The 26,872-nt window shown below is 41.8% G+C and overlaps 2 protein-coding genes across 3 annotated transcripts in view; both read right to left on the bottom strand.

The window, feature by feature from the left end:
• Positions 1–1,084: 1,084 nt before the first annotated feature.
• Positions 1,085–6,638, bottom strand: fam133b (family with sequence similarity 133 member B). Of its 2 annotated transcripts, none has more exons than XM_061092702.1 (11): positions 6,496–6,638; positions 5,558–5,655; positions 5,070–5,148; positions 4,857–4,970; positions 4,732–4,764; positions 4,486–4,557; positions 3,920–4,018; positions 3,683–3,724; positions 3,469–3,561; positions 2,480–2,530; positions 1,085–1,775 (listed from the first exon to the last, which is right to left on the bottom strand). In XM_061092702.1, the coding sequence occupies exons 1-11, from the start codon at positions 6,517–6,519 to the stop codon at positions 1,680–1,682; spliced, it is 801 nt and encodes a 266-aa protein (XP_060948685.1). In that variant the 5' UTR covers positions 6,520–6,638; the 3' UTR covers positions 1,085–1,679. The 2 variants fall into 2 exon arrangements, with proteins under 2 accessions (XP_060948685.1, XP_060948686.1); XM_061092703.1 differs by having other exon boundaries at positions 3,683–3,721.
• Positions 6,639–9,909: 3,271 nt separating this feature from the next.
• cdk6 (cyclin dependent kinase 6) overlaps positions 9,910–26,872 on the bottom strand; it is a 35,356-nt gene continuing 18,393 nt past the window's right edge. The window contains exons 5-8 of the mRNA XM_061092891.1: positions 18,686–18,795; positions 11,584–11,634; positions 11,210–11,345; positions 9,910–11,070 (exon numbers count right to left, since the gene is read on the bottom strand). Of these exons, the coding sequence (XP_060948874.1) occupies positions 10,918–11,070; positions 11,210–11,345; positions 11,584–11,634; positions 18,686–18,795 (450 nt within the window). The 3' untranslated portion in view covers positions 9,910–10,917. The remainder of the gene's footprint in view (positions 11,071–11,209; positions 11,346–11,583; positions 11,635–18,685; positions 18,796–26,872) is intronic.

The following is a 26,872-nucleotide window of genomic DNA, read 5'->3' as shown; positions in this document are numbered from 1 at the left end:
TTGAGTTGCCATTTCTTCGGCTGCAAAACACCTACACTCCCAGTCACACACCCACATTGCACTTTGCTATCATTGCATTGTTCAGTCACAAGATCTGCCTGTAAAACCTCCCCCTAACACACTGATGAGACTTGGCACGGATTCTTATTTAGACTCAGTTTTCCTGATCTTTACTTTAAATTGACTTAAGAACAGAATTATCTAATGTATATCTTTGACATTAAAAACCTCATTTTTAAAGAACATTTCAGCACAAAGTACAAAGTGATACACAACAGAAATCAAATGGCTAGGTTGAGTAAAAAAGTACATATATAATGATGGTAATAATAACCATGATACCATGGACCTTAAGTAAAATCAGGAATGTGTCTTCCAAAGAAAGCATGATTTTAGCTGAGACTTTAAGAAGACACGGTCTAAGACAGACTAATTTCCTCTGGAGATTCACTCCTGAGCCCTGAGGACGTTCTCTATGTTCCTCCTTTTTCGAAAGCGTTTACAAATGATTGACAGTGGCTCGTTTAGCCCAACTAACCTAAGTAATCTATTACTACAATCTTGTTGGGAGTTTTTCTCTCCTAAGTTTCAATAGATTTATCCTGTTTTTTGTAACATAGAAATTAAAGTGCATGTGTTTTGTTATTATCCATTTTGTATAATAATATGAAAAGGGCAATTCTGCATTAAAAGTGCCCTTGCTTTTCAATACTTAGTGTACTTTCATAATTCCCCAGCAATTATGCATGTTGTATCCTGCATTTAAACTAAAGAGAGAACCTTTTCCCTCCATTGAATGATTGACAATACAAACCTTTAAACTGTAACAAAAGAGGAAATGTACTGAGACATAGTAAAATACAGATGATACTCTAGTGCTCGTTGATATTCAAACAAAACTGGGTCTATGGGCCTCATCAAGTCATAAAACTATAACAATCTAATAACTGGTTTGGTCTTGTGATCCCTTTCTAGAGCATATGCTGCAGTTTAAATATAGATTGTATCGCGTGAGGTTTACTGTGCTACTATACCAGTGATCTCAGTTTGAAGGAAGCACAAAAAAAGATGGAGAAGAGCAACAAAGGCTTAAACATCACTTTATTCATTCACATCGTTTATACATTTACACTTCAGTGTAACAACCCATCCAACGGAACAGTCCTCCCTTGTATAAATAGTGACTGTGCAGCTCACATTTCTTATCACAGGTCCAACTTCAATATGAGGCTGGCGAGAGACAACAGGTGATCAGTCTGCATGCATAACACAGGCACAAGCGTATTAAACTCATGTAGCAACAAGAAACGTTAGATCTCAGATGAGAAGCAGAGGGCGTGAACTCCTAAGAGGGGCCGGCACACTGAAGACGAAAGCTAGTGCCAGCCACACAAATCTCAGAGATGAGGGATTGGAAAGATGTGAGATTCACTTCAGTTCGGTTGTAGTACAACCATCTACGAGAAGCATGGCGATACAAGTAAACCAAAGATATGAACCGGTAGTTGCCACTTTGAGGGACCGGTGGGTCGCCATCGTTTTCCCCCCAGCCTTCCATGTCTGTGGGTCTCCTTGATCAGATGCGATGATCTCGGCAGGAGGGGAGTTCTTGGTGGTCAGGGCATAAATAACACTGCTAGTGACCAGCCAGGAGAGGGTGAGAACAGTAAACACAGTTCTTAGTCCAGCTCCAGGTCCGACTGAGATGCTGCCTTCTTTTTCTTTTTTCTGCCATGTTTCTTGTGCTTCTTTTTCCTCTTCTTCTTGGATTTGTCCTGAAAACACACACCAATTAAGCACAAGGCGTTTTCTTTTGTAAACAGCATCCACTTCACAGCTGGATCAACAACACTGGTCGGTTATACTGTAGTGCATTTATGGTAGAGTAGATAGAAGCTGCTTTCAGACATGCACTGAATTCAAAATATTCTCCTGAAATGACTTGCTGTATGTGAGAACGCAAGTCAGCTGCTGCGAACATTTTACAGAATCTCTCCTTCCAACCCGCCAGTAAAAACTCTGGATTATATCCGAATGAGCCAATGTGAGAACACAGCAGGAGATCCTCCGTAAGATTCATCTTGAGCAAACGGGTATGTTGATGAAGTTTAACACAACAGAGGAAATTATACGTAACGTCCTCCTGCATGATGCGCCGTCCCTCGCCTAAACGATCTAGAGACTTCTGTGTATTTGCAAATGTGTCTCGGAGGAGAATCTCCTGCTGTGTTGTTCATGTATGACATTCCAACTCTGGAGGAAGACCGGACCACGTTGTACGGAATTTTTTTTTGGAGTTCATGTCCAGAAAACGGCTGCAAAGGCACATAACAGTTTTATTTGGACGTTTTAAAGCAATTATCTCTTAGCAATTGAAATTCTTCCATCACAGCTATTAATCATTGCTACAGACAATCTGTATTTGATCAAGCTTAAATCTTGTTTGTACACTAGAATGGAAATTAAATAAATTGCTCACTGTGATTTTTTCTCTTTCCTCGCTACTTCTCTTTCGCTTCTTGGCTTCAGCCTGTGGTTGGGAAAAGTTAAAATGAGAACAAAAAAAAATCCCATTTCATGCAACTGTATTTCACAATATTAGTATTTCTACAGATATAATCGAAAGTTGTTAGGTTTAAAACAGACTTCAACATGTGACCAAACTCAAAATGTCAAATGTTTCTGGACGAGCTGTTTTCTACTCAGTTGTTGAGCAAATAGTAGGAAGCAATTCATATTCATGCTAAGTTGCATTTCTAAATCAGCAGCAGTTTATTTGTTCAGGTGGAAACTTTGACGAGATCAAATTGATATCCTGCAAATTGATCCAGAAATCTATTCCAGTCTTTCTGATTTCACCTCAACCTTAGCAGGTGCGTTTGTGAGGGACCTTGGAAGTGCGGCGTTGTCTGAGTTTGTTTTGAATAATTGGTTCCCAAGTCCCAAACATTTCTCTGTATATGCGATAGAGTGAGTAAGAGTGTGGGGAGGAATGCAACTGTAACTTTTCTCAGGTTATTGCGTAAGTGAGCAGCGCACAGATGCTAACCACAGACAGTGGTTTCTTGCAACAGAGTAAACCAAAGGTTAATCACACTTTCACATCACTCGATCATATTTGGTTTTTATTTAATACCAATTAGACTAAAATATAACGCATCTCGTAGACTCAAACTTAACTATACAGTGTGTAGTATTCCTTTAAATAAATAATTGAGGAATGAATTTAAATAAATGGGATAAATTAAGCAATACTTTCTGTTGTAATAAGGAGAAATTAGATGAAAAACAGGAACATAGAAGAGGAAGGCACAATGATGGATAATCTATTTCCACATTTGACTTTTTTATTAATCGCAAAGGGAACTTCTGGTCTACACATTACAGAGGCAGGTAGAGAAAGACATTTTTCCAACATGTTATTGCACATCACATATATATAATAAACTTTATATGAATAAAACTTACTGCCTCTTCCCCCTCAGACTCCACAGAGGACTCTGAAGACGAGTCTTTATAACTTCGCTCTACCCTCCTTCTTCGTCTGCGGCTCTTGTCATCCTGATTTTAAATAAGAAGTGCAACGACTTTAAATTCCAAAGCTAAATGCATCTGTAAAAAAACACATTGACAGCAGAACTATTTCAATCAAAAAGTTAGTTATTATACAAGTCTAAATTACCTTGTCTTTATCCCCATCTTCCTTGATTCTTTTCTTTTTCTTCTTGGAAAAAAACAACATTTAGATCATCCTTGTTTATTTTTTGTATCAGTACCTCTATTGCTCAATTGTTTGCTATAATTTTAAAGCACATTTAAAAATAACAGTAATTGATCCAAATGAATTTAAATAAAATGTATGGTTTTACCACCAGAAAGTGGAATTTCTAAAACAAGAGAAGCTATAAGAAAGAGGAACCTTGATGTCAGCATCTGATTCTTCCTCTGAGCTGTCCGACGCTCTCCTGCCTGTCGGCTTCTTTCTCTTCCGTTTTTTCTTCACACTCTTCTTTTCATCCTGAAACAGAAATTAAATCAGTTTAATGCTGGAGGTGCATTTCAGGTGGTGGGGTAGGGGAGTGGGAGCATATTTCTTAGAATGGACTGAGTGAAAAAGTCAGCTGAGTGACTGTTTGCATACTTGGAGGGTCCCTACTGACCCCCTTCAAGGAATAACAGGTAGTAAAAGCCCACAAAATGTATTTTACACAATATGTGCCCTTTGAAACCATTTTTTCAGACTAAACATCAACCAATTTGCTCATACCAACGCTCTTCTTTTCAAACCCTTCTTCACATTAACCTAGAACTGAGCAGTCAATAGTTTATTTGATCAGTCAGTATTGTGCCATCAAACAGAGCAGATTTGGGTATTAAATGAAGTGTTTTTTGTCTTTATTCACAGGAACGAGGTCTCTAAATCACAAAATCCACAACATTTAATTTTCTCTATCTGAACCAATTAAAAAAAAAAAATAGACTTACCTCATCTTCAGATTCAGAGACAGAACTGCTGGAGGAATCAGAACTCGATGAAGAAGAGGAAGATGAAGAATGCTTGACCAAAACACAATGAAAGCAGGGTTCATTAGACTTGAGGTTTTTTGCTTCTTTGAATTTGGAACATTACATTGGCAGGATTCAACTGAAGACCATTTCAAAGAACAACAATGTGTGTTGGTTGGTAACATGGCAGAGTTGGCTTTCGAAATAGTGGAGGTCTCTCCTCACCCTGTTGGATTTCTTCTTCTCTTTCTTCTTTTTCTAAACACAAATAAACACAGAGTAGGTGAAGACAAGCTTTAAGAGGGAATTCATTCAAATGTCCAGTGACATACATTTTTTTTATACCATACCTCTTTTTTCTCTTTCTTCTCCTCCTTTTCCTTGTCGGTCATCTTTTTCTCTTTCTCCTTGTCAATACCAGCCAACAACTTCTCTCGATTTTTTGCGAGCTCTTTTCTCCATTTCTAGATAGAGAATTCATTAACAATAAAAAAAATATATATTCTTCCACAGTGAACTATAGTGATTATTAATAGTCAATATGTCAAGTGACAAATACATACCACGTTCAATTTATCCTCAAAGTCAGCCAGGGCTCGAGAGCCCTTCTTCTTCTTTTCTAACTGCTCCTTTAACTCTTCCCTAAAAAAATTAATCAGACTTAAGTTTTTCATGGCAACATTTCACTGGCTGCTTCTCAGTTGAGATTTTGTCTCATGCAATGTTCAAAAATTATACAACGTAATATAAGACATTTTAAACAAATTTTTCTAGAGATAAATAAATCAAAATTCTTGTGTTTTCCTATTTGTACTTTGTCCCTATGACGTAGAATTGAAAGCATCACACTTTCACCCTTGCTATGGCAAATAATGCATAAAAATCTGCCTCCGTGTGGCTCATATTGCAGATATTTTCACAAAGTCGATCCAATCATCTGACCTGTATCTGATATGACAATTTACATGCAAGGATTAAGGAAATGTGAGAAAATGACCGTCATATACAAATAGCAAATGTTTGCCACTGGGAAGGTCTGTCCGTGACTCACCATGTTGGCCGAGGTCTGCTCAGATAGTCCTGGATGCTTGGCCCAGCGTTGGATGCAGGACCCCTGGCACGTGATGCAGCAATGGGGTTAATATAAGCCTGGCAAACCAAACAGAGGAAAGCATGTTACACACTTCCAGTGGCGTTAAATGAAACAATCTACAGTAGGAAACAAGATTAAACAGTATAATTTCACAATACATCCATATTATTAGGATTAAATGTTATGAACATGTGTTTTAAAGTAGGGCAAATAAAAACGGATGCCTTTGATATCAAGAAGGATTAATACAAGCTTTAGAGAAAATATAAAATTGACCACAGCAGATTTAGTTAAATGAATCCATTCACTTTAAATGGAGATATAAAAAAATCCTTCATCTTTATATTTCGTGGCCTTTATTTTAAACAGTAAATAATGAAAGAAAAACATGTGCAACGAAAACAAAATGTTAACGTGGCAACTGGCTACTGCAACAGCACCGGGCTCATATCACACATTAGCTCCCTAGCAATAGCTTCTCTTGTCGTTAGGCTCTTGTGTTAAATCACACTGCGGTGATTGGGTTTGAATCACAGACTGTAAGTAAAGAGGTTTGTATGCGGCTCTGCAAAACAACACTGTGCGCAACGTCACCACGTCAAAACACACTGAGCTAGAGCTAGCATCTACTGCTAGCCACTGGTGCTAGGTGCAGCTGATGCTTCATTCCAGCATGCAACCGACAGTTCGAACCTGACTCAACCTGCATCGATCGAAATACACTCGACTGTATTTCCGAAACATATTAACGCAAGGTTTAAATGTGCACCGACTGGGCCCAACACAAGATCACAAGGCGGACGTACACATTAGCCGCTGCGCTAACCTTGCTGGTGATTAGCTTAGCATGCTCACTGAACGTGCCAGCCCGTGGATACTTTAGTGACAGAACTCACCACTCGATTGTCTCGCTTGCCCATGTCGGGTCAGTGCGGAGAAGTGTCCCACAGAGAGACACACATTAGCGTTACGTGCTAACATTGACGTAGCCACATCAGGATCTGTGTTTATTTCTCTTCTTCGTCTGCTCCTGCTTCTTCCACTTCTTCTTCTGGGGAATTCTCCACCGGCGAACATCTCAGGTATTGCTCTACCGCCACCCTCTGGGCACAGTTGTCACTGAAACAATTTAATTGAAAAATGTAAATTAATTTGAACCATCAATGTATTAGAACACGTTTTATACTATATATAATCATTATTGTTATTAACAATGTCAACAATAATATTGATAAATTATAATTGTAAAACCAGGAAGTAACTAGTAATGACAGAAAATAATTGATTAGAGCTTGACTTGTGTTTAAGGGTACCATTATGTTTCTATATTTGTAGGTTAGACTTAGATTTGTCAAAGAAAAAGTAAAAGCAGATCTGTCTAATGAAGGCATTAAGAAAGAATATTAACTGCATAGGATTCAACTGTGCATAGGCTCCGTCCCATTAAAATTTAAATTAAAACTATAAAATACAATTTCTAAAATTTCTAGGACTGCAAAGCAGCACTGGGCAGGCCCCAGCACATGCATTTTGAAGCATTGCATGCGTTTTGCCTGAAAAAAATAAATAATGACTGAGGAAATATTGACATAAAGAGCTGTTCAGGCTTGAACATTTTGCCGCGCCCATTAAAAATTCCTCAAGAATACGTACATTTTCACCACTTTCTAATTTTCTGCAAATTTTGGTTAGAATTTGAGCATGTTAAAGCCCTCAAAAAGCCAATTCATAACCCTGAATAATAATAATAATAATAGCTAGTTGCTGGGAACAATATGTAATTTATTTGATCAACGAATATAAACTAGAAGGTTTTGCATGAATTTTCAGAATTATATTAAATTAAATGTGTCCCACACTGTGATTCTTTGAAGGCGCCAGAAGCCAAGGTTGGAAACTACTGAATTATTCTCTAACAATATGTTTTTAAAGCATGTTAAATCATCCAGTATCCAACATCCAAAAATATAAAAGTAACTTTTAAGTAAGGCTGTCAAATATATGCAGTAAAGTAGAAAATACATATCAAAAAATGTGAATCAAAAAAAGCATAGACACAGACACACACAAAATAATGTGTCCATCTTCTTCCTGTTCTTAGTTATCAGCTCTCGTATACTCACCATGGTTCAATTAGCTGACAGCACAGAAAGCGCAGTCAATGTCAAAGTTATGTTTCATATGTTTAATATCTACAGAAAGATTGTGCTCTGATCGTTCAGCGACAGTCCAACATGTATGCATGTGTGCAGCAGTTCTTTTGCGGCGACCGCATGACACTTTGCTGCATCTTGTGTACACTGATCCCAAAAATAAATGCATTTGAACGATTATCAAGCTTATAAACGAGTCGACAACCTTCGTAAAAAGCTGCTTTTTATTCAACTGGTGCAACACAATAATAAGACACCAATGCCTGCATTCATACATAAGTATAATGCCATGATTGTGGTGTTCCTAGTCTCAATTTAATGTGTTAAAAACAAATGTGACACAGGAACTTGTGTGTTTGTGTGTGTGAGAGATGTGAGTTCATGCGGTGGATCAAGACGCGTCGGTTTCAAACACAGTGGACTTTCAGTTGTGTGTTATCAATACTAGACGGAAATGTTAATACAAGCTGATTAACTCAAGAGAAATGCTTTACAGTGATTGTATCGAGTGTAATGAGACGAAGGAAACCTGTTTGTGTTGTAAACCTCTACGCCTAAAGTATTTGGAGCTTTCATTGCATTGTACGCACCACTGACACCAGATATGAGTCTTTATCAAATAGAAAAATTCACACAGTTCTTAAGTCAAAGCAGACAGTTATACATGGATCTACATTGTGTTCGCCATCTAACAATTAAAACGGTTTCTGGCATAAAACAGTTCATACAGGCAGTTATCTTCAGACAGTAATGACTACAGTAACATATATCTGATAAAACAGGAATGACAGTAGACGACCATCGTGATGGAGGAACAGCTTGAAAAAAGAAAAACCTGAAGGATGATGAAGGTGATGTGGTCAGTTAGTAGCCCGAGGATGTGCAAACTGTGCCCGAGAGATTCGGACGTCCATAACAAGAACCTGAGAAAGTTAAAGGGGTGTACGTGTGTCTGTGTGTGTGTGTGTGCTAGCAGCACTACCTGTTAAGAAAACCAGTGTTAAAATATGTTACTGTTCTGCAAGAACTACTACATACAAAAATACAACTCTGGATAACTTGCTTTTCTTTCCTTTGCTGGTAAAAACTGAACTTGAATAAAAGAGGACAAACTGAAAAATAAAGCAAAAAAAAAAAAAACTGTACAGAAAATAATTGTGCATTATTTCATAATAAAACCACTGTAAAATTGGTAGTCACTCTCAATCCAAAGTAAATGAAGTTCAACAAGCACCCACAGAACCCGCCCGACATTTTCAATAGAAAAAATACTCTCGCCGTACGACATTCCACTGACCCTCGCTACTCTACGTCTATTCCATTTTTTTCATGACATTTCTATGGGCTGACGATGCACGTATCAAAAGTTGTCCACCGTTGCGGCTTGTTCTTAGCACTACACATGTACAGTACCAATGCCTATCATTTATACATTCCTTACATTGTCAAACTATTCTTACACAAATTCTATAATCATCTAAAAAGTTGGTGTAATTGGTGTAAGAATGTTATATGCCCCAGCATCTTCAACAACAAAAAAAAAACTCAAGTAACAAACTTGACAGGAAAAAAAAGCATATAAGACTTGTCAATAAAATTAAAATTAAATACAGAATATTGGCGACAATACTATGCCAAATGTTTTCATGATGAGTAGTGCTGGTGGGACTTTCTCCACCTATTGCAAGCCTGTGCATTACTGTATCATTCAAATAGTAAATAATAATTGTATTTCATAAGGATAAAAAAGCCCATGACGGCAAAGACTAAAAAGCAAGTCATAAAACACCGAGTGAGTGGCAGGAACTTTTTCTATAAGGTTCTTTCATAATTGTCTCAGCACCGATATCAGCCCAAACATAATGATGACGACGAGTCCCTTGAAGAGTGCAGAGGCCACTAGAATCCCGCTACTGGTCTGCAGTTACTCAGGACATCCTCAAGGTGGCAGTGATATAATACATATATGACAGGAATGATAAGTCACGACATGGCAGCGAGTGGTTGGCCTGTGATGCCTTGCAATGGTTCGAAATGGGCAGGCGTGTGCCGGAGTGCGCCAATGTCAGTGGTGGTGCACACGCCAGAGCCAACGCCAATCCACACGGGCTCCCGTACAGGCTGGTTCCCCCCCCCCCACCCCACCTCAGTCGAGAGAGGGCTCTTGCAAGGCTGAACACTGGTGAGAAAGAGGCCTCTGCGTTGTGGCCTACACAGTTCGGTCCATCCACTGCCACCAGTCAGTCTGAGATGCAAGTGTCTTTGCATTGCTTCAAAGAAGTTCATCATCAACATTTTGAAACCTAAAAGCAGCAATTACAATCCATCAGTCCATGGAAGGAGGATAGCTTTGTGCATCAGTTCAAGGGGGCGAGAGCCCGACACGACAAGGCTCTCTTCTGAGGAGGAGGAGGACTTTCCCAGAGCGCCGTACATTGACTATCAAAAAGGTATTTGCCCCCTGTGGGTCTATTTCATGTTTCTGAGTTTATGCGCAACACGGAATCACAGTCGATTAAGCTTTTTTTTTAACGCTGAATTTCAGATTAACATCTTTTTCTCGTCAAAGAGAAAACAAATCTCTGAGGTTGGATAGTAGATAGAATCTCATGTGTGTAATTCAAATGTGATTTTTGTTTTTAGTTAAATGCATCTGCTGCAGCTATGGGCATTAACTACACTACGAATAGATAGACATTATGAAAAATGAGGAGTCATTGGAAGGAGATCAGTAAAATGTGGAGGCAGCGAGTATTGAGTTGAGGGAGCTCAGTGTTTAAGCAATAAGGAATGGGTGCAATCACAATGTAATCAAGAATTTCATGCAGGATTTAAAGCTGCTGCTCAGTCACACTCTCCATATAACACTCATACAGATATTATACCGATGCAAGGCTGTGACTGAGGCCAAAGGTCTGATAATTATTCGGAGTTTTGCACCCTTTCAATCAGTTAGTTTGTGTTTTGTATTTGAACTTAAAATTGCATCAGGTTTTGTTTTCACTTTGACATTTAATATTCATCCTCCAAGCAGTGTCCGGAAAATGTTAATCAACGCACTTTGATTTCGCGCTGTAGAAAACAAACGTGAAGCAGACGGCAGAGAGGCGAGCTGAACGCTTTTCATAGACGCTGTGTTGGATGACTGAGGGTGAGGGACGACTGTCAAGCGCTCCTCTCCTCCATAGTGGGCTTGTTGCTGGGGATGGGCTGGGCCGCGTACACGCTTCTACTGTGGCTGTCCACGCTTTGAAAGTAAGGGTGACTCAGCGCCGCGAAGGCCGATATCCTCCTTGAGGGGTTGAAGGCGAGGAATTGCTGCGGAAGACAGAATGAGAGACGGTTGGTTAAAATAACAAGAATGACCAGTCCATGGTAAACCTAATGAAAAACACCCAAATATGGTTTGTTATCAAGTATAAAGCAATAATACAAAATAAATAAAAAAGGTATCCACCAATAAGAGGGCCCGTCCTTGCTCTTCTATGTCCGGAATCAAGTCTTCTATTGGCTTAGGGGGCCGAGGGGTGAAGGCACTCTGTGGAAGGGCCACCTCCTGGGGCCAGTCCTCCACTGAAGGTACCCCGACAACACTGTGGGGTGATAAAGATCATCAGTGCGGCTCCAGTTCAGATCTTAAATATAATATAAATGCTTAAATAACTGGCAGCTTGTATGCATTTCAGTTGGTGAGTTTTGGAACGATGCAAAATGGTCATCGTGACGGACTTTTCGGAGAGTACAATAACATTGTTGGTATCTTTTATCGAGTCTAAAGAATCATGCAGGACCTCAGGAGTGGCCAGAGATCACAGGGTCGATGTTACTTACTCAAAAATCTTTCCCAGCTGATCAACATCTGAGTTTCCACGAAACAGCGGCCTGGGAAATGGAAAATAAAAACAGTTGAGTCTGAGTACTGCTGCTGAAACATTTCCACAAGTTTATGTCTATATAAAGAATATTGCACTGCTATAAAGTTAATGAATAAGTTTGAAACGCACATTGGCAGTGTGCAGCATTAGTTCTGATGTGAGCGTTGATGCCCACAGTGCACTGTGGATGACCAGACTTAAGATATAAGCTTTTGGCTCCAGGCGGAGAGGAATGTGTGACTCCGATGTGAACGTTTGAAGTGGCCGCACAGTCGCCGCTCGCAGATTGCGAGGCGGCGCTGGTCGTGGAGGGGAAGGAGGGAGGGATGAAAGGAGGGTGGAGAGCGACAGCGGGGCTGCTGGTGGTTCCTGCGGCTTTGGGCCGTCTTTTGCATGCCCGTGGGCGGCTGTGCCTGCCCTGGCACCCGCACAAATTCCAGTAGTCATCATCAGCACAGGGCTGCCGGGCCACCGCACAAGGCAGAAAAAGCCTATTTATCCCTTATGTGTGTCTGCTTTTGCTCTCTGTGTGAATGTGTGCAGGAAAGTGGGGGGGAGAGGCGTGTGAAAGAACAGTTGGATAATTTGAACAGAAAAAGAGGGATGGGAACTAGACCTGCCTGCTGACGTTCCTCTCAAAGGAAATGAGGAGGTGTTGTTAAAGACACGTCTTTCTTTGAGAAACCCTTTACCAATATGAGATGAGAATTCCTTTCAAACTAACAGTATGAGATGGTCTAAAGGGGAGCTGTATGCCTTTTTGTTCAATTGTTCTGTTTGTTTGAGATAATCAGTCGCCAGCAGATGTCAATGTTATGCAGGATACTGACACCTGTAGGTGTGCTTGTATGCATTTGTGTGTATGGATTCTGTATCCAGTCCTCAATACAGCCCAAGTGCAACCCCACTTAACTCCAGTCAGCAGTGGCTGGCTCGCCACCATGTGTTCCCTGTGTTGCAGGAAGCTTCACATAGCTGAACACCCACACTTTCCTACAGACTCAGACACTGGGATATTAGTCACTCAGGGGTATTTTGCACTTTCTTTCTTTATTCAGCGGCTCTCGATCACTTGCTTCAGATCAGGGGTGGAGGTGAGTTCAGATTTGTGAGGTCTCAAGCTAATGGAAGTCTATGTGGGTTTTTGTTGTTGTTGCACCACTTCTTAAAACATCTGGACATTTAGAGCTGATGTGGCCGAGGGTGTAGAGCAGTTGTCCTCTGACCAGAAGGTTGGCAGCTCGAATCCCAACCCCAGCAAGATACTAAAGCCCCTAAAAATGCCCCCTATCGGATGCTAATGGTAAGTTGCTTTGGATAAAGGCGTCAGATAAATGACATGTAGTATAATGTAATGTAATCTGACATTTAAAAACAGGACCACATACGCAGGTATTTTGGGGTAATGTGCTGCACTGAGGTTCGAAAGCCTACTGTTGCCAAGTATGTATGAAGAAGAAGAGAAAAAAAAATTCACCTACAGTTAAGTCATCATGCCAAAACAAGTAGGGCTGATAATTCCGAGAGGTCCATTTTTAAACCTGGAGCTGTTTGTCGGTTTGTTGGAGGAGGGATGACTGGATTCACATACTGCCGACCACTGGCATGCACACACAATCTACAGTGGAGTGCAAACGCAACAGTCGCACACACTCGAGCAAGCACACACATGCACGCACAAAAGGGGCATCTGCACGTGCATTTGTGTGCACATACAAATGCGCATACACCCACAGACGGATGGCAGTTAAAGGAGGACTGAGAATGGGTTGGGATAGGCAGCTGAGTAACGCTTCCTTTAGTGCCAACACGGCTCTGTCCCACATTCCACTGAGACAACCTCTGGAATGTGTGCATGAGTGCATGTGCGAGTGCATGTTTGCACGTGAGAGTGTCAATCTGTCCGGGTGGGAAATGAAGAGAAAGAGAAATAGAGGCTGAAAATGTCTTCTTCGTGTGTTAAAGCTCGAGTCAGTGTGAAGTGAGTGTGGACATGTAAGTTTGTGTTTGACTGTACTGTACAAATGAGTGCGTGTGTGTCTTTGTGTGAAGCATGCACACACACCCACATGCACGCGGGTGTGCACCGTTGGGGATTTATCAATCGAGCAGCAAAGTGTGAGAAAGTCAACACGGATGTGGGGCCTTTTGCGGACCATTAACGCAAGACGTTCAACCTTTTCGATTGGAGGAATGTCAACAAGCAGGCGCTCTCATTCACTGGAATCATGACTCACCCTGACACTATCCCAGTCATGCAGATGCAGACTTGCATGATATTTGCTCAAATTCCTTTCACAACAAGTTTCCAACTCCTCTCTACAGTACATAGTCATTAAAAGAGATTTTTTTTTTACAATGGCAGGTTTGACTGTGAAAGTGGAGAAGAGGAGGCTTGAGGGGAAAATGCTTTTGAAGTTTCATGAGTCATAACCAAAAATGTTCTGAAGTTAGCTTTGCACTTTTCTGACTTGCAACATTAGATGACAGGGTCACTGCTTCAATGGAGCTGCGACATGGGACAGAAAATATGCAGCATCTTCCGGCTGCTTGTTTAGTCCGGCCGTCAAAAACCAAGACATCTAGTTGATTGACAAGAATATAAAAACAAAGCAGTGATGGGGGGTTGTACTTGAGCTGTCAACGATTCTAATCTCCACTTCTACAAAACTGCAAATCAATAAAACAGTGCTCTTGTTCAGCACTTTCCCCTCAATCGCCTCTTTTCTGCGCTTTCTTTCACTGCTGCTCCCAGGTGCCCTTTAATCTCTAACAGGTGGCCTTTTAAAAAGCCATCTTAATCACCTGCAGAGAGAGAGAGAGAGAGAGAGAGAGAGAGAGAGAGAGAGAGAGAGAGAGAGAGAGAGAGAGAGAGAGAGAGAGAGAGAGAGAGAGAGAGAGAGAGAGAGAGAGAGAGAGAGAGAGAGAGAGAGAGAGAGAGAGAGAGAGAGAGAGAGAGAATGTTCTCTTTATCACCATCAAAGGGCTTTGCCTTGAATCCACCTTAAGGCAAAGTTGGAAACACACACAAGCTTTTTACAGCTCATTGTGTCAGGGTAAGAGAAGAAGTACCCTAACCCAGACAACACAAACACACACAGGTTTACCAAGATATCCTTATTAGGACTTCCCATTTACTTTTATTTAAGCATGACCAATTCAGGCCCAACTCTAACCATAACCGTACCACAATTCGCATTCAACCACTAAACTTAATCAGGTTAGGTCTTGCCACATTAGAGATGGGCTTTAGTCCCCATGAGGTCTACTGGTCCTGACAAGGTCAGTGTTTATACTGGGAATGGCTACACAAACACACACACACACGCCTGCAGCGCACACACACACCTCTCTCTGCTATCAGACAAGATAGGATTGCCAGCAGTTCACTTTGTGTCTGCTTTCTACAGGAACACTATATTCTCTTCCGCACATATTAAAAACACGTTGCTGTTGTTTCATGACAGTCCCTCGTTGGCAAGAGGGAAGGATGTTCATGTCTGAATTGGATTCAACATGTTTGACTGTATAAACCCAGTCACCTCTCTACTGTATTAAGTGCAATGACTAGCAGCCGATACTCCAACTTCACCTTTACGCTACTGGATAAACAGGCGACACAAGCCGGTGAATTGTGCCACCAACATCCATTTGGAATCATCTTTACAGCAGGCTGCCAAATAAAGCTTTAATGACCTTACACACATTTGCACCAGCTCTGTTTGAGAAGGACAGAGTGGGGAAGGATGCACCAACATTCGTTTCCACTGGAACAGGTTCAACTCCTCAAAGAGGTGAATGTGGAAAACACTGAGTGCAAGTTTTCTGGCCAATAACAAAATAAAGTACAAGTACATCAGAGTAAAAATGTGGAATATGGCCAAAATGGCCACTAAATGCAAAATAGCAGGCTTCCTGTTGTGTTTTTCCAATTGCATCTAAAGACTTTTTTGTTTGTCTGGTCATGATACACCTGTATATTGATTTTTGTGAAGACCGGTCAATGTGAACACGTTCCAGGGGTTTCGGGGGCACCGTTGAGCCATTTTGCAACGCCCATTGAAAATTCCTTCAGAATACGTACATTTTCACCACTTTCTATTTTGGAAAGTGGAGAATTTGAGCATGTTAAAGCCCTCAAAAAGCCAATTCATTTGCCTGAATAATAATAATAATAATAATAATCCTTACAATTTCAATAGGGTCTCACCAGACACCTTTGATGTCTGTGCTCGGGCCCTAATAAACCTTAGTCTCAAATAGCTGAGAACAGCTTCAACTCCCCATGATGCCATGTTTCTATAGGAGATTCCCTCATTTGAAGGTTTGCTAGTATCCAACAAGTCTCAGATTGAGACTGACAGCAATGTACAATTGAGTTTAGGGGCCAAATTGAAGAAAAAAAAAGGGAAAGTCAAAGGAAAGACATTCATAATATTACAGGAACAATGTTTTATCAACTGTGGAGAACTAATTCTTAATTTACTTTTAAAAAAAAATACATATTACAAGAGTAAATATTGGAAAAAAGTCAATGACCAAGAATAAAGTCGTTATTCATTAAGATTAAAGTCTGAATAACAGGAGAGTAAAGTCACAATTTTTATAAGAAAATCAATTTGGAATATAACGAGACTAAAGTCGGAATAATACAAGAGTGAAGTTGTAAATTAAGGAGAAAAAAAAGTCATAATATTACGAGAATAAAACTGTAACTTCAGCCCTTTCAGCAATCAGCAGCAAGGTGAACTCGTGCTTGTTGTGGTTCACCTGCTTCTGGATCCACGATCTCATTGGTTCTTGAGAAAGAATCTGCTGTCATTGTATTGCACCTCTCATGTAATTTTCACCTGTCTGCATTCTGCACGGCAACACAACCGCTTCACCCTGTGTCACCCTTGTGCCGCTTTACATTCCCACTGAGCCCAACGTGCAATACATGTGTGGCTCTGCAAGTCTGGGTGTGAGGACGGTTGGGGAAGGAAGCATAAACTACAGGCAGGGCTGCTCTTCCTGGCACTTAGCCCTACCTCAGAGAAACCGTTCTTATCTACTCCTCAGCACACCAGTACAAGCTGGCTGGGTCCCAGCTCTTTGGAATAAAAGACCAATTTCTAAAACACACAATGAGTAATAGAATGTTAGATTGATGCCACAAGGACAACATTTGTCCGCACGCCCTGGAGAAGTCATTTTTTCTTGCATAAGCAGGCAGTTGAAGGTTTTTTTTGGTACTTTATTAGCCTGGCTCTCCAGTGTGTGAAGTTCGTTAGACCACAAACTGACAAATACCTAGACCAAGAAGCAGAATCGTGACTCGCAATGCTGCGACCACAGCAGGCAGCCTGCCATTACTGCAGTGGTTCGATAAGGCAACTGAAATGTGATTCCTCAATGCTCACAGGGGCATTTGACAGGTGTCATTTAAGGAAGCGGCGACAAGTTTAAGAAACACCCAAATAACTGATCCTGTTATGACGACAGTTGGCTTTTTAAATGGGAAATAAAAAGTTAATGCTGTGGAGCATAAGCAGAAGAAGGGGTCTCTTCTCGGTGGAATTCTTATGGTCCGACAAACGCCACGTGAATAAAGTCAATTGACCAAAGATCAGGGACATTTTCCCTAAATTATATGTATCAGTTTTCACTTCAACCATCAAATCACCTAATAGGAAGGAGAAGATGGCAGATGACTGATATAAGCTCTACAGTCAGACTTAGACCCCCACACCTTGTACTAACATCCGCCTTGAATGGTCGGATCACAAGACAGCAGCTCTGAGTACATGTGTGAACGCAACCAAATGCAATCCGATCCCCTTCATGGCGAGTCTGGGACACAACGTGGCAAACATAGACTGTATTTAAAGACAACATGAAAGCTAATTGAAAGTAAAGCCAGAGTGTCTCGATCACCACCTGGTGGCTGATTGCAGTAGAGCTCATACATCCTCCCTGCTCCATGTTAGTTGATGGGGCATGGACCAAAATGAAAGATGGTTTCTGTCATTTAAGGGTAGTTTTTATCCACCCTCATCTTATCTAGCTCTTATCTTATGTTATTTATTCTGGTAAGTTTGGTTTTAATTAGTTATTGGATGCTATAAAAACAGGGGGCAACATCGGCAGGACCTCGCTACCCGGCTCTATTCTCCGATCAGACTCCCGCGCAGACTCCTAATGCGAAGCATTGCCACATTCTTATTCGGGTATTTTAGCTTCATTTCTGGATAGTAGGGGGAGGAGGAATCATGTCGTCCTAACCCTTTATATACAGTCTTTGGTGGGAATATTCTTTCAGCTGTGTGAATGCTAATGCATCCCGAATCAGACGGATCAAAAACAGCATCATTTGGTTATTGCAAACCTGCCTCCTTTTGCATATAGAGCAAGGAAGTGCGATCCTATCACAACAGACGTACTTAGCGCCATCTGCATGCGATTGGATCACTCCGGACAGATACAACCGGGTCTGAACAGGACCCTGGCCTCACTCATATGAGAAAGGATATATCTAGTGTATGGGCATGCCTTGGTGGATTAAGAGCCAGCTTGTATGTGGCAAATACACTGTGCCAAGTTTATGTATGTTTCATTTCCCAAAAACTCATCAGCAGCTGAGGTATAAATGTCATGTGTAATTGTGAAAGCAGAAGACAGACAGGATACAGCAGCGGGCGACTGAGGGGATAATTCGCAAATAATGGCATGTGAATAGTGAGTGGTGGTAGTTTGGTTGCCGACCTCTAAATCCCTCCCCTCATCTCCGAGTTTTTCTGATTTATTTCCCCAGATCTAATGGGTCTGGTGCCGGGCTCACTGAGGGACGCTTTCCCCAGTGGAAAAAAAAAGACAGGCCAAATCAGAGCTTTCTCCTCAAAGATCCCCCTCTTCTGTTTCCATGTTTTCCTCCTTCATCTTCTCGGGCTTTCCAAGAAATCTGTTCTAAATTCACTGATAAGACTACACATGTACAAACTGTGTCCCTGGGTTTTTTCAGTTTATCATTTCAGTCAAAGCGTCTCCGGTTTGCTCCGTGTGTTTCCTGCAGCTCTCACCTTCTCCTGAACATCTCAGCAAAGATGCAGCCGACGCTCCACAGGTCCACTGGTGTAGCGTAACTGGACTGAAGCAGCACTTCTGGGGCTCTGTACCACAGTGTCACCACCTACACACACACACAGCAGAAACAGGTTGAGACACAATTGCTGGAGTTTACATGCAAAGACAGACAAACACACACATCTCTTGTACTTTCTTCCTGTGTAATTTGAAGTCACTGTCTAGGGAGGGGTCTCACTCTCTCTCAGACACACGCACACATGCACGCGCACATGCACACAGGGTAATGCTTCTCTGTTCCCATCTTAGGCTTACGCAAGGTATGATGTCATATCTGGCAGGACAAGATTCACTGCTCCTGTTTTGGTGTAACCACGTCACACAGTCTTTCCACATTAATCCACCAGGGTCACGCAATACTGTGCTTGCGCATGCAGAATTATATATCGCTTTATTAAGTGCGCTACTTATTACAATAATGAACAAAACATCAGTTTAAAAGGTGTACATGAAGAGATAATGGGTCGACTTTGGCATCAACAATCCCATCCTTCCTCTTACTCCTGCCAAAATAGAAAAAAAACAACTTCCTGTTTTGCATCAAGCTACCGTACACACACCTGAGGTATAACGTGGCCATTTTGTGCCACTTAGCCCAGAGCATGGTTTTCAAATTTGTCCCTATAACTCTATTAGGAGCTCTGAGTGTGTTTGTGTGTGTGTGTATATGTGTATGTGTGCGAGTGTGTGTGTGTGTGTATATGTGTGCGAGTGTGTGTGTGCGTGTAGCCATGGCCTGCAGGAAAGCAGCAGCATTGTTAACAGCTACAGTAGGGAAAGCCTCCAGACAAAACTCACTGACCCCTAGTATGAGAGTGGACCGGTTCCAGGTGCTTTCCTTAACTCCAGATTTTTCCAGCAGCTTTTGGCTGCAGTCCCCCCTCCAGGCTGTGCAGAGCACTTATCGGGATCTCAGAGTCGGAGGTGAGTGTTTGTAAGCAAAGCGTGTGCCGTGTCACCTAGATATCTTTCATTAGATGCTCGGACTCTCTGCAGGGAAATGCGGACACGGTGCCCTCATTAGACGTTATCCACAGGCTCGTAGGGGTAATGTGAGGTCAGTATCTTGAACAGGATGTTCATGGCCAAATATGAACCATTAAAGAGGGAAGCAGGTCCTCGCTTATGTGCTCAAGTGCCTCATGAGAAGTCAGATGGAGTCAGCACTTGCATAACTTTATGGTTCACAGGCTTTTGGACATGATTCTTTCACTAGGGGAGGTTGATGACTTCAGTTTTACATGTGTTGATCAGTTGTTTTTTATTAATTCTGTCCAAAGAATTTTTGTGTGTGTGTGTGATTTTTCTCCCTGGTCTTTATTAAGTTTATTTGTTTGTACTTCCTATGGAAGAAAGCATAGCTAGCTGTCCGGCTCTATGTTTGGCAATACATGCATAGAGTCAGGTGGTCCACTTCTTTCAACACTGAGACAACAGCTATTACATTTATTGTCAAATTAAAAAAAATGTGTCTTTCTATAGACATAAAACCCTTTGGTTAGTTATTGTGTATCAGTGGTAGCACCATAGACTGTATAAAGATGGACGACCCATCTGCACTTACTCCTTATATCTAGAAATGAAGCCTAATATCTGGAGTAGTAGCTAGTAGCTACGAGGATTGAGCCGCTGTCTCGAAGTACCAACATTGTATAAAAACAGTCTCTATTCAGTCAATCATGATGTTTCCCCCCAAATTCCTATGGCATCGAATAGCTAATTATTACCAAACAACACTTTTAGATTACTTCCCTCCATATCCCATCAACAAACATGGAGGAGGCAGGCTTTAGTGCCGCAGCCAGATCCAAACACCTCACTTTTAGAGAGCCGTCATATTTTTCATCTTTATATACAGTTAATGGGTTGCACCCACCTTCAAATAAAACACTCAATGAAAAATACCATTAATCTTTAGTCAGACGCTAAAATAATTGACTTAAGGTGTTTGCTTTACAATTGCATAGCATGATGGCGGGAGATTTGGTCACAATTTAATTTGAATGCCAAATAGTAACCTGATTGAAAACATGTATGTCTCAATCTGCAAACTGTGTGATGAAGTCAAGAGCATCTGGTGTTAATACTTCCATCAGCAGTGTGAGGCTGCCCGCAGCAGAATCTCATGTTTGAGATCAAAGTAAGTGCAGATATTAAGCGTCTTGTAAAATGTCTGGTGCAATCTGGAGTAATGTGCGCCTGCATCATTATCTGCAGATACTGTGAGACACATCGTTTCTAGCACATTTTCCGGCGTAATCGGTAACACCGGTGTTGTTAAAAGTTTCATACCCGGTGGGCAGTGTTCCACGCCGCAGCATCCCATATCGTCATGAGCAGGATTTCATTCTGATGTTAGCATTAGGTTGAGGGCACCACTGTGTCTAAGTGCAGCGCCTGAAAACTGCTAGGATGGCTGGAGACTGTTCAGCTGCTTTCAGACAGGCACTGAACCCTAGACGTTTCCTGAACTTCGCTGAATGTAAATGTCCGAGTCGGTTGCTCTGGACATTCAACTTTTTCAGAGTGAGCAAATGGAGAATACAGCGGGAAAATGTCGAGTGGGCGCATTGAGGACGTCTCGAACACGTGACAGACACAAAACTGAAAAAAAAAAAGAAAAAAAAAAGAATACAGGATGAAAAAGGAAGAGCACTCCGAAGATGTCAACAAGACAACGAGATTCAAGAGCTCTTAGCGATATGGGCTGATGCCTGCGTCAATGTGCTGTTTACAAAAACGTGTGATTTCTGCAAAAGATTTTTTATCTTCATTTGTGCATTTCATCAGAAAAGATATTTGGTAGTCAAACTGTCTGCCCTGATCATTTGAAAGTAAAAAAGATTATATTATTTCACAGTAATGTCAACAAAACTTTTAAACCATAAGGATTTAATAAGCCACGAATGACAAAGAAAACATTTATTCTTGCAGAATACTCCTGACGGTCTTTGGAAGCAGCTCAAGTACCAACAATGAGTTAAGTTACCAGGCTCTGGGGCATTATTTTATTACCCACCTGCCCCAGAACTCAATGCAACAGGGGCTCCATTCATAATTACAGAGTAAGGGGGGGTAGGGTCATTGAGTTAAACCTACAATCTGACCAAACATTACCCCGTGCTGGAATTCTTCAGCCAGGCGCTCAACACACGCTGATAAGAAGAATAAAAAGTTCAGTCATGTTACTTTTTTCTTCTAAAATGAATGACGCTATTAATAGAGCCCGGGGCTGCGTTTTGCAGATGTGTGACACTTTCTCATCTCCTGCTTCCTGCTTTAGTGGAAATAGGGAGGAAGTTGAGGCTCGTTGGCCACGATGTGTCGGCCGAGACACGTGACCAGAAGTGAGACACACGCTCTCAGAATGAACAGAGCAACTGTTTGGATCACTGAAGGCTTTTTAGAACAGTGAAACCTCAAAGAAAAAACATGAATGGGAGATGAGTGGCTGGCCCTGAAGTCATGCAACCAAATGTCACAGTTTTTTTTAAACATAGGAAAACTGAAGACTGCATAGTTTTGATTTTCTAAGATTTGAATATGCTTCTTTGATTTTATCTGTACATTTGCTGCATGTGCTTAATTTAATATCTATTTTGAGCACACAGCATTTCAATGTTACCAGAAAAGAGACACAAACGTCGCTTTAAAATGAGGATGGATGCATAAAAGGACTTAATGACCCAATCGACACCTTCCTGTGAGTCTTGCAGCTAAATGCATGTGACTTCAGTTAAGTGCAAAGATGCTGAAGCTCTGCACAGTCTGAGGTCAGAGCTCTTACGAACACACAAGCCTTCTAGGAAGAACCACAGATGTAGAACTCGGGGTATATCTGCAACACAGAGTTATTCGAAAACCACAAGTGCAGATTATGGCATATATATATATATATCACACAATCACAAGTTTGGATGTACTCGCATACACGCTGGAGGACAGACACGTTTATTGCAATCTGAAATGACACCCTGACTATATATATACATATATACATATGTTTGATGTGGTACTTTTAGGTCTTTCAGGCTATCCTGCTTTAAAAAGAAAAATGCATGAATCTAAAGTCCTGTTATCAAGTGCATTTGTTGATCTGTGTTTTTAGTTGCACATAAAAATATATTGATGGTGTAAATGATGGACTGGGGCTCATCTATTATTTTCACAAGATTCTTTTATGAATACGACAATTCAGTCTCTAGCTTCACAGACAACACTTATAGTAATAATAAGTTTGATTTAGAAAAATTGATAGAATAAAAACAATAGCTGGGGATAATGCAACTAGTGGTCATAAGCCTTTGTGAGCATCACTTCTCACTTACAGTGTACTAGCCATTAACTTCATAAACAAAACCAAGTTAACTGCTTTCCTTTACTTAACGCTGCCTAATATTCGAAAAATGATTAACTGTCGAGCCCCCCAACCCTCAGTGTGCTCATCTTCTTTTTCCAAACAGTCTCACCCTTTTATCCCCACCCCTCTCCTGCAATCTCCTGTTCACTCTCTACAAAACCATCCTTCCCTGTCTGTTCCTCTAAGCCGCTGCGTCTGTAAGCAGTTGGAGAGCCTCTTATGTCCACGAATGCACTTTGATCATACACTCACATCTGTTGTACCAAATATCTGAAACGAATATTACCCTGGCAAAAAGAACAGGCTTCGAGCTACGGCCTCACCACGCGTCCACTTACAGGGAGATGATCACAACACGTAGACGGTTATAAAAAGAAAAAAGGGACGTGCTCCAGTTGCAAAGTTGCTTTTTCTCTGTCCTTTCCCTTCCTCTTCTTCTGACTACGTTTGCATTCCTTCTCCCTCACCCCTTCGATTCTCTGTTCTGCTTCACATCTCCCTTCATTACCCTCGGCCTCCTGCGTCCATGCAGGCTGCGTGAACAGACACCCATGCGAGTGTGCTGGACGGTCAGAAAGAGAGACAGTGAGTCAGCCGCAAAAGTGCACGACGCAGCGTTTTGCTCTCGGGTCATGCGGCCGCTTTGCATTTTCTCGCCCCTGTCTCCCTCTCTTCCACTCCTCGTGGCTATACAGTAAAAGCTGGAGGTGGTCAGATAAAGCCGGGGGAGGAATGAAAACTGGGAGAGCTGCAGTTGCAGGGAGAAGTGTGAGAGGCTGACTCTAGATTAAAGGACAACATTCTGGAAATTCCTTACTGCTGAGAGCATCCTCCCCCGCCTCTCCCCCCCCCCCCCCCCCCCCACGGCTGCGCTCTCCTCCGCTTGGTGGAGGAAATGGCCTCTCCTGCCCCAGAGGACCTCCAGACCTCCTGGGCTGGACCTCCAAGGCCGGTCTGACATGCAGCATCCGGGCCTGTGCCACCACCAGCGACGCCCGGTGCACGCACTGCGGGGGGGGGGGGGGTGAACGACAATGGGAGTGCATGCATGTGAGCGCGGGGGCGTGTGGTTGGTGTTCTGTGCTCCCACGTGAGAGAGCACCTGCTTTCTGCCTGGGTGAAAGTGCATGGATGCCAAATGCTTTTGTTAAGAGTGTCTGCGAATGTATGCAAGTTATCTGGAGCATGCGTTTGATGTTTCTTAAAAAGGTCATGTTGGTTGAATTACAGTTTGGGACATATCTTTGAGGATTTAGTTCTGATCAGTGATTAGAAAGTAGTTTCCCTTAATTATTGAGGTCTGGAGCACATGGCAGCATCTGGAGGGTTCAGTTCCAAACTATGTGATTTAGAAAGTTTGATTAAAGGAATTGAACACTAATTCACGAAGAATAATTCACCAATTCCTAAATGTGGTATGTTGACATATGTTTTCACATCATTTTGAAGTGCAATGTCCATTTTGTGCAATAACTAAAAGTCCACTCTTGAGTATTTATTAATCTCACACTTATTGGTATTGTAGTCTATTTTCAGTTTTTGGCTTGAATTTGCATAGTTATTCAGAAGTAGAACTAAATCAAATTTTAGTTTGAAAAATGACAGTAAAGACTTTTCTAATCTACATCATTGATCATTTTTAGTTTTTCTCAAACTCTAAATCAAAAAAGATTGATACTATTCTCATGTCTTTTTGTCAAGCTATCGTGCTTAACATCCAGAAGGAGAGAAGCATCCAGCCGCCTTGCTTTCCAAAGGTAACTAAATCAGTCCATGTAAAGCTCACTAATTGTATGTTGTCTTTGTTTAAACCAGTAAAACCAGACTTTTCAAGCTTTGGACCGAGATAAGTAAGGTGTTGTCCCCTGTGTCTTAAAGCAGAGCCAAGGTAATCACCCGCTGGCTCCAGTTTCATGTTCAGTTTACAGACACACAAAATGTATATCTTTCTGAAATGTATAAAAGAGTTCCTATGACCTGCTTGAAACTCATTTAAAACCCATCTGCTTGTCTGACCACTTGTAACCCCCCCCCCAAATCATCACACGTGTGAACATGCTAATTTGTTCTTCTTTTATCTGGCCGTCTTGAAGCTGATGCTGCACCTTTTCTGGCTCGACGTTATGACATGCATTTCACTTCTGGGTGGTGGCACGTAAACAGCCATTAAACCTTTGCGTACTTATTGTTTTTTTTTACATCTTGGGCATCATGCAGAATGCAACACTGGCAAGAGAGTGAGGTTTCTGATGTGTTGGTTTCTGGTGCGTCTGTGAGATCCCACATGACTCCCCAGGGGAACAATAACAGAAAGGCAAACTCATCTACTGGCAATGAGAAAGAAGTCAATCGCCTTTGTTGGTGGATTTACCCATGTTAAAAAAAAATGTGTTTACCTGCTAATTTTGGTGAAAATTAGGTAAATGAAAATAAGACCCATGTTGAACTAAATCTGAATTATTCTTAAAATCATTGGCAGAGTGTGAGGAACACGCATTCCTTCACCACCAGGGCCGTGACACAAAGGTTTTCCTGTCACTCTCCCTTCTCAGTGACCCGACGCCACGAGGACGACTGAGGCCAGGGCTCGGGGCTGCAGCACCGGAGGCTCTGGGGCTGATGGAGCTTGGCCAGGGGCCATGTTTACATTCTCTCTCACTGAGGAAGGCCAGGATGAAAGAGCACCACTGCACACACACACACACACACACATCCTCTTTCCACACATACACACACACACACGTACTTTAGATGCACCAGAGGCCACATTATTGTTGTAATCGAATCAATGAGAACATAATTAGAAGTTTCAACTATACGCAGTTACTGAATAAAAAAGAAACAAAACTGCGGAGCGGTTCACTCTCTCAGGTAAATAGCTCGACTGTTCCCTGCTCCGAGTCTGAGGCCAGAACTTGATTACATTCCTGAAAGCCATCCGCCGCTAATTAAAGTCGTCCTAAGTGAATCTCAGGAGAAAGGAGAGAGGCTACGGAGGGTATAGGCAGACCACATATGGGAGAAGCAGCGGATGTTATAATAATAATAATATGAGCAAAACTATGCACACTGAGCACAGTGGAGCTGAGGCTGTGATGTTGTGTCTCCTGAGAGGCCCCATTCGATGCTCCAGCAGTCAGCCATGTTGTAAACACCATTATTTCACTCCTCCCCACACTTTCCCCTCTTTTTCTGCAAAAAGGACAATTTACAGGCGCAACAATGCCGCTGCACCGGGCCAAGAAAGGACATGAGTTGAGAAAAGAGGGACAGAGAAGATTTAAGAGAGAGAGAGAAACAGAGCGAAAGCGAAATGAAGGGGAAAGGTAGACTGAGAGAGAGAGAGGGAGAGGGGGGGATGCAGAGCCAGAAAGAAAAGTGCAAGAGCAGCACACAAACTGTATACAGTAAAACAAAAAAAGGGGGGGCACCACAACTGTTGCCAAAGTATGCACAGCGTACAGGAATGCAGCATGGGGCCCTCGGCAAGCGAAACAAAGACAGCACAGTCAGTGGCTCTCTCTCCCCAGTGCTACCACATCCGCACATCATTAGCTGGAAAATTCCTGATATATGCTGTAATTTTTTCTCTTTTTTTTCTTCCTCCTCTTCCTCTTGCCTTTGCTGGTACAGACAAGGCCTTAATATCCAGATGCAGTGTGTGTGAGAGAGAGAGAGAGAGAGAGAGAGAGAGGGAATGCACATGCACACACTGATCAGTTCACCCTTTTCTACTGCGAAGAGACGATCAACAATTAATACA

Source organism: Limanda limanda, chromosome 19, assembly GCF_963576545.1.
Source record: "Limanda limanda chromosome 19, fLimLim1.1, whole genome shotgun sequence".
NCBI classification, from domain to species: domain Eukaryota; kingdom Metazoa; phylum Chordata; class Actinopteri; order Pleuronectiformes; family Pleuronectidae; genus Limanda; species Limanda limanda.
This window is presented reverse-complemented; position numbering and strand designations above follow the sequence as displayed.

What these genes read in the sequence shown, in the direction of transcription:
- fam133b (XM_061092702.1), bottom strand. Translation starts at nt 6,519, where the DNA reads ATGGGCAAGCGAGACAATCGAGTG. An exon ending in AGCAGACCTCGGCCAACATG is followed by an intron (nt 5,149 to 5,557) that starts GTGAGTCACGGA and finishes TAATTTTTTTAG; the next exon opens with GGAAGAGTTAAAGGAGCAGT. An exon ending in AGTCTGAGGGGGAAGAGGCA is followed by an intron (nt 2,531 to 3,468) that starts GTAAGTTTTATT and finishes TCCCAACCACAG; the next exon opens with GCTGAAGCCAAGAAGCGAAA.